Source organism: Prinia subflava (assembly GCF_021018805.1).
Source record: "Prinia subflava isolate CZ2003 ecotype Zambia chromosome W unlocalized genomic scaffold, Cam_Psub_1.2 scaffold_22_NEW, whole genome shotgun sequence".
Classification (NCBI taxonomy): Eukaryota; Metazoa; Chordata; class Aves; order Passeriformes; family Cisticolidae; genus Prinia; species Prinia subflava.
Window position 1 is genome coordinate 4401707 of NW_026960606.1, and position 13594 is coordinate 4415300.

Here is a 13594-nt window from a genome sequence, read left to right on the forward strand (position 1 = left end):
ACTTAAAGAATAGTAAAAACTTGAAACAGAATAGTCTGCAAACCAAACTTCAGCCATTGTTTTGAAATGGGGGCAATTACTGTAGGTTAACTTGTGCTGTAAAATGAATTTTATCAATTAGTTGTCTTCTGTTAATTGCAGGGGGATAACTTCTAGAAGATACCACTGAAATAATGCTGGTTCATCTGTGTTGATGGCAGACATAAGTGGTGCCTGTACCAATACGCAAGGTAAATATTACAGCACTGTAATAGCTGCAAGGAAGCTTCCTGGTCATTGTCTTTGTAGGTTTGAATGAATGTTCTTCATGGCTAAGTGTTGTTTTTGCCTTCTGTTTAAATTTTGGAGGAGGAGGAAGCTTAAGAGGGCTTTGTAAACCAACCAGGTTAGGAATGGCAGCAAGACACTACTTATCTTCAAAAACATGGCCAATTTGGGTACAGCTTAAGAAAAACATGTTTACAACTGCACTTCAAGTCATGTGGCAGAAAGTGCTGAGTATGAATTTTTATAAAAGCAGACAAGAAAAATCAGAGTTGTAATAATAAGTGTCAGTATAGACATTTAATCAGTCTTGTTAGATGTGGAGGATGAGCAGTAAAACGGAGTATAATCTTAGATGAGGAATTAATCTGTGCAGAGGTCCTGGGATTAAGTTGCAGACTTCGGGTGCTTCCAGAATGGTTTAAGACTGTAGAACAGCTGTGTTTCATGGCTCTGAAGCTTACCCTATTGTGGATGCATGGCTGGAAAAGCAGGGACATGTGCACAATCCTGCTCTTAGCCTAAGGGATGAGTAGAAGCTGAAATGTCCTTGAACCATTCCTTAGATGGGATAAGGATGAAGTAAAGTTTGGAGCGATAGCTGTAACAGGATGCTAGACAGGATGCATTGACCATAAGTTGGGAAAGGTTTGCAGCATTTAGCCATGTGGACAGAGCTTCTAAGCCAATTATGTATACTGCAAGGACATGTGAACACTATGGTTTAACCAATGATGTTCAGAGTTAGGTGCATGATATGCTTAGCACAGTATAAATGTATGCCAAATAGCTGAATAAACGAGCAAGATTTCTAACTCATATTGAGTGCTATCTTGACTCTGGCTGATCTCCGGCAACACCCTATTTAAATTATTTTTCAAGAAGATTCAAAAGCAGCTGTCTTTGGATTTTATGTGAAAGTGGGCCTTTCTCCTGTTGCTCTGAAAACTCCTAAGGAAAAAGTGATAGTGGCGGTCATGCTAATCCAGTTTTCTGGAAAATAAAATTTCTCTACTAAATAATTGTTAGTAAAAAAATAGAAGTAACTTATAGTGTGTGCAGAATTTGATAAAATCTAGTACAGAGTAAAGGATAAGGACAACTACCTTTTCTGAGAGAAGCATTTATGTAAAGCATGTGTACTCTTTTATGTAATTCTTTATTGAGTCTGTAAATGTAAGAACCTATTTGCTGTTAGTTTCAAATTCTACTTTCAAGAACTAACTTTTAAATGGTAAAAAAGAAAATGCTGTAGTTTGTACAGTTGGTTTATCTGACAAATGGTCACTGTTATCAGGGAAATCCTGTCTTGTGGGAAGGATGGGTTCTATTGTATACTGTGTGATGTTTGTAGCCTCAGTTGGGTTACAATTCATTCTCCTTATAGTCTCAGTAACAGCAACTCAGTAACTGTGCAATGCCCTTGTCAGAATATGCCAGTAATGTTTTATAAATACTCCTGATAAATTGCTGCTGTTACCTTAATAATAAACGAAAAACATGCTTTGTTTCAGGGTACTGGATTGTGTTTCTGATAAAATACAGAATCATCACGAGTGTTTTCTTTTCAGGGGACGCATGTAGTTAACCAAAACCAAAACTACTGCCCTACCAGCTTTTTTTTCCTGACACTTGATAAAATTTAAACCAGCAAATGCTGTACTTGTCTTTGTTTTCCTTTTAAGATGTGACTGTTGAAATACCTAAATTTGACTTCCTGAAAGGACACTTCACAGTAGGTGTTTCTAAAGGTTAAGAAAACATAACCTTTTTCATTCAAAAATCACTGATGTCACTAGTGTGCCACTAAAGTGGATTAGGGAAATAGGTCTAAAAGTAGCATTTCCTTTCCACTCTCCCACCCACCTGCAAGAAACCATGAGGAGTCCGTTTTTAAATTTATAGTTTGACCCAGATCCAGGTCTTGAATCCTCTAATGAAGAGACAAAATGCTATCTTTAATACACAGTGTTCTAGGAGACTTCAAAAGATAATGACAAATCATCGTATAGGTTGTGTCAGAACATTTTAAACTTCGTGTGTGTGCACCTCAGTTCTCTGTTAGCTGGGAAGCTGAAGCTTAAGTATTCTTGAAAAGTAAAAAAGCTTCCATTTTTTTAAAAAAATTAGGTGCTTTTTTCAGTTTAGTAAATCTATTGTGACCATGTTGTAATAAATACAGGTATTAGAAACAACAGCCTTCTCTTCAGCTTCTAAATGTTTCCAGATTCTTAACAGGCATGGTCCCAATGTTAAGGGAGCAGTAAATAGACCTTAACTCGTGGCAAGGAAGGTAATAGTAGCCTTGTGGAAAATCAGGGTGTAATTGGAATTGCCAGCTGTTTATCTTCCCTTGATTACAAGTTTTATTTAATTTATAGCACAGTATTACTTACAGATTAATACCAGTATGTATACCAGTGTATTACAGAACTCCTGAGTAGCATGTTGAGATTATCAAAAGCTGGTGGGTTTTTGTGTTGAGTAGAATTTGAAGGGGGAATACACACAGGAATTGCAGTACTTAGTACCTGCCCTGGAAACTGTTATACATGGAGGGTGAATTTTGATTATTGTAGTTAGCTATTGATGAGCTTTCATACTGTTGTAACAGATCAAATACAATCCAAGTGTATTAATTGTATATATAAAACTAATTCAAAGATAATTTAGCTGTTTTGTCTCTTGGCTTCTGAGAGGGTACTAACTTGCATTTCCTTTTTCTAGTTACAGTGACTAGAAGGTGGCAGTGCAGCAGTGGATATGCATTGGAAAATCGAAGGATAACAAATCACAACTGATAGCACCTGGCTTTTGAGTGTAGTGTTGCCCACCATTTTCTAGAGGATTGTGTAAGCATTCAGGAGTTGCCTTTGAAAGTAGCACTACCGATCTCTTGGACATACATAAAATTCCTGGTGGAAGCCAACCACTGCCTGCCATATCTGGCACCTTCCAACAGTTCAGAATGAGCTGGTTCATTGCTCATTGCACACACATCCTGCAGCAGTGAAATATTTGGGTTGCCCTTTACATGTATGCTTGCCATTTACGCTGATAAAAAGAGCAAGTTACGTAAAAGCAAGTCTCAGTCCTCTTGAATACGGAGGACTTCACCAAGAAACCATGAAAAGTTCTGCTATATTACAATAACAGTTTTGTCCCGACCTTCTGGATGACAGGAGGCAAGTGTTGGTGTACTGAGACAAAGTTAGTGATGAATGCCCAGAATAATTAGTATTCCTCTATGTACACTGGACAGCACTATATCTTTTGGGAGCAGGTGCTTCCTTCAAAACCTTGTCTTGATTTTGATGCATTTTTCCTCTTACATACATGTACATGGGGCAATGTATGTGAGAGAAATCCTCAGGTATTGGTATTTCATGCAGAAAACTCACAAACAATCATGGATAATAAAATTTATAGTGACTTTTGTGATAGATGTAAACTGATCTCATTTAAACAACCCTCAGTTCATAATGAGTAGCTAAAGAAGAAAAAGCATGCATACCTTGTCTACAGCTTTAAAACTTTACATTTAGGATAAGGATATCACTTCAAGTTATGGGCTGCAGATTCTAGGAGTAAATCTGTAGCAGGTGGGTAGAATTGCAGTATTTCCCAGGGTAAATAAGGGTTTGGGGTTTTTTTGTCTAATTAAAAAGAAGAACATGTTTTACTCAGAGACACTTGGATGGTGGTAAAGATTACTAGTGTTCCATCTTGGAAAGTTATTGTTACAAAGTGATCTCAGTATCTCTTCTGCAAGAAGGAGTGACATTCTGTACTATCAGACTCCTTTTTCAGCATTAGCTTACAGTCTTGAGTGCTGCTGTTCAGGCTGAACTGGATCATCCTACCTGAAGTGTAATGCCAAAATGGCAGCTACTGTAAGATCATTGCCTGCCTAAAATCCTAATTAATGAGAATGTACCCTGATCTACAGTATTAGCTCATGCACAGAGTCAAACTTCATCATTGAAAGCTACCAGCTGAAATGTATTGGTAGATTCTGCAGCAGACAAATACTCCAGTGCTGTTTTTTTGTGGTTGAGTATTTTCCCTCAGCGGGAGAAAAAGTGAATTACTTAAACATGTGTGACTTCTAGAAGAACCATTCAAAAATGGTTTCTGAATATGACTGCTGTTCTTACCTTGTTCCTGTTGCTGTGCTGTTCTAATGTGTATGCTCCTAGAATCACTTGGTAGTTAGGTATAGGAAAGTTTCCCCCTTATAAAGCAACACAGTACTATTTAGTCATCACTGATATAAATCAGGCTGTAAATAAGTATTTATAACTGTCTTGGTTTGAAAGAGAGGTATCTGCTAGGAAGGGGGCAGGACCTCCCTAGAGATGGAGAATTTGAATCCCCTCCCTCCAAATTATTCTAATTTGGAAAATTAAAGGGGCTTTCAGACAGAGGTCTGGGGATAGGAATAACAGTTCTTTACTAGTATATATGACAAAACAACAAACAAACAACTACAGCATTAGTAATAAACAGAACCAAGAACCTTGAGGGCTTTCTTTCACAAAAGGCCTGGGGCAGTTCGATCTCAGTGCCCCTGCAGGACTCTGAGAGGCCAAGCTGGAAGGGAGGAAAGTCCCAGGCTGGTGGATGAGATGAGGAGCTCTGCACTGGTAGCTGGAGCGGCAGGGGTGTCCCAGCAGGGCTGCACAGTGCAGGGCTACAGAGTAGCAGGAAAGCCTCAAAGCTCCAAAGAAGCAGCGGTGGTGGGGGGGAAGGCTGGAGAAAACGAGCTCAGGATTCCTGGGTACACAAGCAGATGACATTTTCCCAGGACGAGGCAGAGGCAGAGTGATGGCCGTGAACTCTTCCTGCAGCGAGGGGCAGCTTGACTGTCTTCCTCAATGCTGAGAGCAAGTGAGCCCCCCTCCCCCAGCTCTCTTTTTACCTTTCCCAAAGCTTGCGTTATCTCTCCCCTCTGAGTGACACTCCCAGAGACTCAAAAACAATAGGTGTAGCCTCGTGCTGCCATGTCCTTCAACTACTCCTCTTTGTTCTAAGTACTGTCATTAAGGTTTCTTAGAAACTTATGGGAAAAAATTCTGTAAGTGAAAAAGAGGCAAATCTAACCCCCAACATAGGGGATAGGGTGCCAGCTGCCACAAGAAGGAAGTCTCTAAGTGAGACATTTTTGGTGTAATAACTATTCATGTAAAATACTTGCGTTTTCAATAATTTTGCAAAGATGTAGTTAACAATCTGCTTTCCCTGTCTTCTACTGAGTGCTAGAAACTATTTTAACAACAGTTTTTTACCTTAGAGTAACTTCTTTTATTTCCTAAGATTTAGTTTCTGTAGCAAGCAGAAAAAAACCAAGAAAAAAAAAGGTAGTTTCACTAGTTTCACACTTGAGATGCAGCAGGAAGATGTAATCGTGGATGTGGGTTCCAGTACTCTGTTGTACAGAACAGCGCTGGCGGCAGAACTCTGCCATGAATCCAGAAGAACAGATTGTAACTTGGCTTATTTCACTAGGAGTCTTAAATTCCCCTAAGAAAATAGGAGATGATTCACAGGGGTTCCTGAAAACTTCTCTGAAAGATGGAACTGTGCTTTGCAAACTCATTAATCTGCTTCTTCCGGGATCTGAAGAAAAGGTAATGCTTTCTGATGTATTTCCCTACCCTGAGACAGCCCTGCTCAGTGATTCTGAGGCATAGTTACTCAGGTGAGAGGAGCAAGGAGCTTCAGGGACAGGTGTTTTACTTTTAAGTTTCTAATTGAGAGCCAAGTATGATTGTAGGTTTAGTTCTTCAGTTTTTGTTTCTACATCCAGAAAAAAAACCCTGCAAGGTTGCAGTTGGCTCACTTACACGTGTTCAGTTAGCAGCAGGAAATATTTGGCCTACCAGAGATCAGAATATCTTGATTTTGAATAGAAGGATATGCAGTGTATCAGTATTGACATAAATATAACTAATTACAACTATATACATTCAGTTTTTCAGAACTCTAACTGCAAAATGCTCTGTTAGTCAGGAAATGCACTGGAGAAGCAGATTGGAATAGGAATAAGCAAATAACCCTTGCATCTGTGCCATTTGGTCTGTCCCAAGACCAGCAAATCCATTGGTACTGAAGCCATGTGAATGCCTCCTGTTACAGTTTGACAAGGCGTGTATTCGCAGTCCAGAAATGTGATAAGAATCTGAAGGAGAAAAAAAAGGGAAGGAGTCCAATGAGAGGAACTGGCAAAACAAGCTTTAAAAAAAAACGCCAACAACACAACAGGTTCTCCACCCTATAAAAAAGGAGCCTTTCATTATGCAAAGATCAGTTTTGCTAGCTCCTTATCTTTTTCTTACATGTGGTGGTTCGGGGCAGCATGTTGTTAAAAGTCATCCAATTTCCCACTGTCACTTAGGGAACAATCATGCTGGCATTCAAAACAAGATGCCGACCTTTCTGTGTGCATCACTTCTTCCCATGGCTTTCTTCCTGCTTCAACAGCTTGCCTGCCACACCCACCTGCCCCCTGAAAAAGCTTCTCTAATTCAGTATAAAAGGCACATGTCAATATTCATGCAGGCCTTCTCAGCACAGGCAATACAATGAGATTAGGGGATTTTCTTTCTTTAGTATTGCCTGGAGCCTGAAAATGAAGCTGATTGCATCAGTAATATTCAAGAGTTCTTGAAAGGCTGCACACTTCTGAAAGTGGAAGTAAGTCAACTTAGATCCTTTCTTTTGTTGTAACATGCCAGTTTGATCAGCCTTCTGAAAGGAAGCCAGATATCAGAGGGAGAAAGTTGGTATCAATTCCTCATCTTTTGTATTAATAACATAAATCAGAGCATGGATGATTTAATGTTCAGTCTGGGGAATTTGGAAACATTGACTGTGAACTTAACAGATTCTCATCTTTTGAGACAAAGCATGCAGCAGCAAAAATGGGAGATCTGTCTAAACAGACTTCAGCCTGGACCTGTCCATAATTTTTTTTTCATTATTACAAGGAATTGCAGGTTTTAGCCTTGCTTTAATGGGAAGGTGAAGTATTCTTAATACTGCACTATTTTTTCATCCCCTGCAACTGTTGTGTAAGATTCTGCCAAACACAAATTGTTCCTTACACAAAAAAAAAAAATATCCTAATGAAGTCAAAAGATACCTTTTTTGTGGCTGTTCCTGATCCTATCTGTATAGATTCTTATGCTTAACCATACCTAGTATTTTCAAGATCAAAGTCTAAATGAATCACTTCAGAGTTCAATTATTTTTGCCATGAAATTTTTTACTATCTAAAGACTTTTGTCACACTTAAATTCCTAAAGTAAAAAAAGAAACCTGTAACTGTCATCACTATCTTGTTTGAAATATGAGCAAGATTGTGGAAAAAAAATATTCTGAAGACGAAGTCTGCCAGAAGCAGGGACGGCATCCTTGGGCATTATACAGATTATTCATGCACCACAGTGAGAAAAGTCCAACCCACAATAGCTCTGTTGCTGCATTTTTTCCTTTGAAGGTATAAACAAGACTTTTCTTGTTTAAGGCCTTTCTTCTCCTCAGAGCTTTTTAGCTTAGTAACATGAAAATGTGCTCATTCCAGAACTGTCTCCCTGGTCTTTTGTTGCCCAGTGATGCATTTCCTGGAGCCTGCTGCAGCAGCACAGTTTTGAGAGCATATATAGAGATTTATAATCCCCGAAGGCCTATCGCATCAGAAATCAGTTGTTGCCAGTCTTCTGGTACTGACCATGTGATTTCCTCCATTTTTCTGAGAGTTTATTTTTCTGTTTGCAAACAAATAATAAAATGGTTGTGGTGGAAAGCATTTTTAAAAATAGAAATCTTAAACAGCTAAGAGGTAGTGCAGGGTGTCATGGGTTAGCACTGGCCAGATGCTAATGCACCCATGAATATATGTTTTTTCCCTAACAACTACTGTGGGATGTGATCAGGAACAGAGCAGAGCAAGCTTAAATCTTAAAAACAAAAAAAAACCCCAAAACTTTATTACATTACATAAGCACAGAGACAGAAAACTCTTAAACACACACAGAGACAGAAATAAAAACTTCTCAGAACATCTCTTCTCCCAGTTTCCACCCCCCACACATTACTCTCCATAGACCAAACCTTTGGGTTTTAAATCGAACAATCACCACTCAAAAAAACCAATCTTCAATTCAGCAAGGGAGAGAGGAGTCTCTCTCGCACCACAGACTGTTCCTCAGAAAACATGGGTCTACCCCTTATGTGTTTCCATGTCACCCGTGGCACCGCCCGGAGAAGTCTGCCAGGGTGACACTCTTTTTCCTATGACCAGCGCTCTCACCGCTGTCCATAGGCTGAAGCTGCATATAGGGCTCTTTTAAGGATGCTTGCATGCCGAGCTCTCCCCTTTTTTTCCCCAGGGGCCGAGGCTTCCAAGAGCAGGTCTCCCCTGAGGGCAGAGGGCGCCACCACACCCTCTCCCTCTCTTCTCTGCTCGCTCCACTCTTCAAGTGCCAGTCACTGTAGCAAAAGCAGGGGCAGCTGTATCCACCCAAAATGCAGTTTATGTTCAAAAGAGACTTAAGTTCAGTCCATGGCTAACATTATGCAAGAAAAGTCCAGCTCAAAAGCCACTCCTCTTCAATCTTTGCCCATCTGGGTTTTTTCATCTCCTTTTATCATCTCGGTCCCAGGCCGCTTCCCTCTCTCCTCCGAAACCACCAGTCATGAGAATCAATGTCTAAGAAAAGTTTCTTTCTGCCAAGCAAGGGTTAACAGTTTCTAGCTCTCGGCAGGGCTGCAGGCTCAGGCACTCCCAGGCTGGGCAACTCCCACGTGGCTGGGCACCTTCTCCCAGAAGGGGGGGGGGGGGGGGGCGGCATGAGCACACACGGAAGGCACTTCCACAGTTTTCCACCCCTCCATCCTGGATGGGGCAGCTCAGTTCCAGAGTCCTGTCCATTCTCTCCCCCCGGGGGCCCAGCTTACTTTAGTTCCACCGCGTGGTTGTCCTGAGCTCGGCCACGTGGCTTCCCCCTCCCCCACTCAGCCCAAAGCTGAGCAGGGGAGAGGAGATGTTTCCACTGCTGAAACCGGAACCCAAAAGAGACCGAACCCCCCTGGAGTCCTGCTTTTAACTCTTTGTGTCCTCAGAGGCATGTCCAAACCTCCAAGTGACCAATCTAGGTGCCAGCAGAAAAGCTGATCACTGATTGGCCTGCCCACATCCCCCTGGAAAAATTGACCTCCCCCCGCAACCACGACACAGGGGAACAGTCCTCACCTGTTGTGCAGTGCCATCTCGTACCTTTGAAAGCTTGTTCTGCAATCTTGCAGTCACATGCCGCAATTTTCAGCTACTCAAAACAGGCAACATGGTGTATCCATCTCTAGGTGTTCCTCTGATCCTCCACGTGCCTTTTCTTCCTTGATTTTAATAAATTCAAGGTTTCTGACTTCTTTTTTCTTCTGATTTATAACCCACTTCATCTTTGAAATATTCTGAGCCTTCAGTAACTTCCCTCATGCTCATGTGTGCCTCTCCCATTTGCTGTAAGAGGAGACCTCAAAAGCTGGATAAAAAACTCAAACCTCTCTAGCTTCAGTTTAAATTTTGCAGTGAAATGAAAACAAATTCTTTTCTTTTTTTTATTTCAAAATATTTTCATATTAGATCACCAAGCGAAGACATGATTTTTGCTTGTTCCTAGTTCCTCTCTGTAGCCTCATGCAGAAGAAGGCTCAAGGTAGGACAGCTGAGATGGGCAAGACATGGCACAGGCAGAGTGCTTATGCTTCCTTCCAACTCTTCTCCCATGCTGCCAGCTTTTCTGAGTTCTCTCAGGCAAAGCCTCTACCATCTGATCCTTCTAAAAGCTGCTCTGTTTGGAACATCTTGACAAGGAGACTCTAAGCAGCATTCCTACGGGTGATCCTCCCTCATGCCTGATCCCTAGTTTGCCTTGGAAAGGGCCAATGCCCTTTAGGAGGGGGTTTACTGCATCACATTTTCTCTGGAAGCATGCCTGGAGCATCAGAACAGAGAGCCTTCTGCTTCCAAGATCTATCAGCATTTAAATTGCAGTGATCAGGTATTAGGTTAAAGGAAGATGAACACAAATAGGGTTCTGTTCTGCCTCAGCAACATAGCCTGAGGAAAGGGTAACATCAGGAAAGGTCTGGGCTTAATATATTTGAATTCTGTGACATCCATCCTGCTGCTTACCCAAACCATGGATATGAAAATCAAACCCTGATGGTTCTGTCAAATTCTGCCCATCTCCAAATGCCACAGTGAACCCTTTGTTGTCCTGGTAACTCAGGAAGTGGAAGAAAGACACAGTGAGGCAAACAGCAACTTCTCTTGCTTTAGAGGAGCAATGAAACCTTTGGACATAGGGGTAGAAGGACACTCTGTGACCTTCCTGCTATGAGCTGGCTCTATTAAGTTGAAGCCATTCTACAGGCTGGAGGTGTGAGATGGAAGAATCCACTTCATGGCAGAGTATAAATAACAAAACTGTTCCTTAGCTTCAGCCCAGGACTGAAGCCTAAAATCTTTTGCAGTTTCATGTGTGTTACTTGTAAAAGAGATGGCAAACAGGGGAATCACCCCATCCTTCTAACCAGGCAAGTGTTGTAATGAGGTGAAACAATGAGACTGTGTCCAAAACTTTCCAACAGCTTTTCAGTGCTAGAATTTGATCCAAGTTATAAGAAATCTGTCAACCCAACTCTGCTGAGACAAAGGACTAGGCAAAACACATGGGGACTTCATTGGAGCTTAAATGTTCTTAGAGGATTCTTTAGTGGTTTAAACTGAGGAACAGTGCAGAAATCCTGAATGTTCTTCATTTACACAACTGTGTATCTGATCCAAGGGCTGGTCCAGTGAGTGAGCACTGCTAAGGCAATGCCAGCTAGATGCAGGTGGAAAATGGACAACAAAGGGTTCTGTCCTGATGGCCAGGTGGAGTCTAGTGTAGAGGAGACAGGGAAGAGATCATGACAAAAGAGAAAAATCATAGAAAGCTCCTGGCCTAGCTTGTTCTTGAGGACACAAATGGGAACTTTGCTTTTGCTCTTGACACCAGTGTGCATATAACAACAGCAGATGAATAGCTAAGCACCATTTGCTGCTGAAGAAGCACAAGACCTTCATTCAGCAGCAGCATTTTATTGTTAATACAGCTACAAAACTTCTAGCAAGGTCTGAATTTTGCAAAGAACAGTATATGCAAGATAAATCAATAGCTGGATTAAATCTCGCTGTCTAGAATGATCATAGAGCATGCAGAGGGTCATTACCATCACAGGCGGCATCGAGGCTATTTGTGCTGTTGGAGGTGCCTGAAACCTCCAACAAACTACCTGGACTGAAGGCGGAGAGCAGGTGAGAAATCATTACCCTCTTAGCTCCTAATCAATGCACTCCCAAAAACTGCTCTGCTTTGGCTTCACTCCAAAGTGACATTACCTCTCCAAGCTGGATAACTTCAGAAGTGAGAGCCCCTGCCCAGCACCAACCAGCACAAGCCCTGGCGAATGGATCTGTCTGAATTTAGAGTGACCCAGTGTCCCAGAGACCCCTGGCTCCAGGTATGTGGGGTGTCCCTGCATGGGGTTGGGACCTACTGCTGGGCTTCACCCTGGGTACCAGTGCAGTGCTCCATTCCCTGTCCACACTGGAGCCTGCTAGTGTGTTGAAGTATCTGGGAATTTTCCTGTTCCCTGCAGGAGAATGTTCCCTGAACAGATGGGCACAGGAAGCAGAGGACACATCTCACTGCCTCAACTGAACTGTGCCTCATCTATGGGCCCTTCTGCAGTGTTTCTCGTCACAGTGGTGCAAACCTACTGCAATTACTATTCCAATAGCATGTGTATTCCTTCCTTGTCCCATCATTTCCTGTCCTTTTAAATTTTCCTTCCCTTCCCTTTCCCTTTCCTTTCCTGCCCCTCTCTCCCTAATTCGCTTTCTCCCTTCCCCTCCCTAATTTACTTTCTCCTGTCACCTTTCCCTTTTCCATTTCTTCCCCACCCCCGGCCTTTCTCTTCTTCCCTTTCCTATCTCTTTGCTCTTTGCCGTCCGCTTCCCGCTCATCCGGGGGCCTCCCGGTGCCTCCCACCCGCGGCCGGCGGAGGGAGCTGCGGCCGCACGGCGGCACCGCGTCCCGCAGCGAGTGGCGGGGCGGAGCGGGGCGGCGGCACCGCCTGTCACTTCCTTTCCCTTCTCCCTTCCCCGCGCCGCGATCCGGCTCCGGGTCAGAGCCGCAGCGGCCGCTCCGCAGAACCGCCCGCACTGCCCCCATGCCCCGGGGCTGCGCGCCCGCCCGCCCGCCGCCGTGAGTACCGACCGCCTCCATCCCCCGGGGGTCCCCGCGGGTGTCCTACCCGCTCAGCAGGGGTGTCTCCGGGCAGCTCCCATGGCTGTCCCTGCTGAAGGGGGTGACGGCACCGCGGCACTCGAGCGGAGCACCCGGAGCCGGCGCGGTGGTTGTGCTCCGCGGGGGCGGCGGCGCTCCCGCTGCCCGCCCGCCTCTGTCTCGCCGATGCTGGCAGAACTCCGGTCGCGCCGCCGCTCCCGCTGGAGGCAGAGACAGGTCCAGTGGGAGCAGCCGGGTCAGCGAGTGCCCGAAGCTCCGCATCGCTGGGGGACGGGCAGCTCCAGCCCCCGTCCTCGGGTTTGGAGGGGTCGCGGCAGCGTCGGGCTTCAGGCTTGGCACCCAGCTGGGGATTTGCCGGGGGTTGTCCAACTGTGGACAGCTCAGACTCGAAACACAACTCGGCTTTCCCTAACTTTTCTGCACTTCCCGTCGCGGGACTGGGATTTTGGGTGCTAGCCCAAACTTGCTAGCCGCACCCGGGTTTGGGTCTCCTATTCTCGTCCTTCCCGAATAGCAGGAGCTCTTCTGGTCGCGAAGCTCCTGCTCATCCCCTCGCTGCCTGTGGCGGAGGCTGGCGGTGCGGCAGTGCGGAGCTTCTCGTGCCTGGTGCAATGCTTGACGAAACAGCCGGAGCGTTTTACCGAGGGGAGCCGCAGTCTGTGGATTCGGCAAGTCAGAGTAGCGTTTTAATGGAGAGCCTCAGATGACAGGTGTAGATTTAAATGCGGTTTTAGTTACATCCACCTGATCTTCCATGTGTTGAAAGTGAAAAAGCCTTTTCTGCTTCTGTTTGTCTTCTAGCTGCAGCTTGTCTTTTAGTTATGAATGGAATTATTGATGGATTGTGCTGGGAAAAGTAATTTTTAGCTCATAAATGAAGACTTTTCTGTATGAGAAATTTATTCTGGAACAAGCTGCAGAGTATATTTACATTACAGTAGCTGACCCAGAAGAAATTTCCACATAGCCAG

The 13594-nt window shown here is 43.8% G+C and overlaps 1 protein-coding gene across 10 annotated transcripts in view; it reads left to right on the top strand.

The window, feature by feature from the left end:
• Window positions 1-13594, top strand: part of LOC134564917 (rho guanine nucleotide exchange factor 6-like) — a 51315-nt gene that overhangs the window by 1251 nt on the left and 36470 nt on the right. For 3 of the 10 annotated variants that reach the window (XR_010083708.1, XR_010083709.1, XM_063424205.1), the window contains exon 1: window positions 11197-12581. Coding sequence is in view for 1 of the 10 variants with exons in the window: in XM_063424206.1 (XP_063280276.1) it covers window positions 5676-5894; window positions 6877-6960 (303 nt within the window). In the remaining 9 variants the exon portion in view is untranslated. Of the gene's footprint in view, window positions 1-141; window positions 231-2991; window positions 5895-6876; window positions 6961-11196; window positions 12582-13594 lie in introns of those variants that run through there. The other 7 variants (XM_063424206.1, XM_063424203.1, XM_063424202.1 and 4 more) reach the window with 7 other exon arrangements.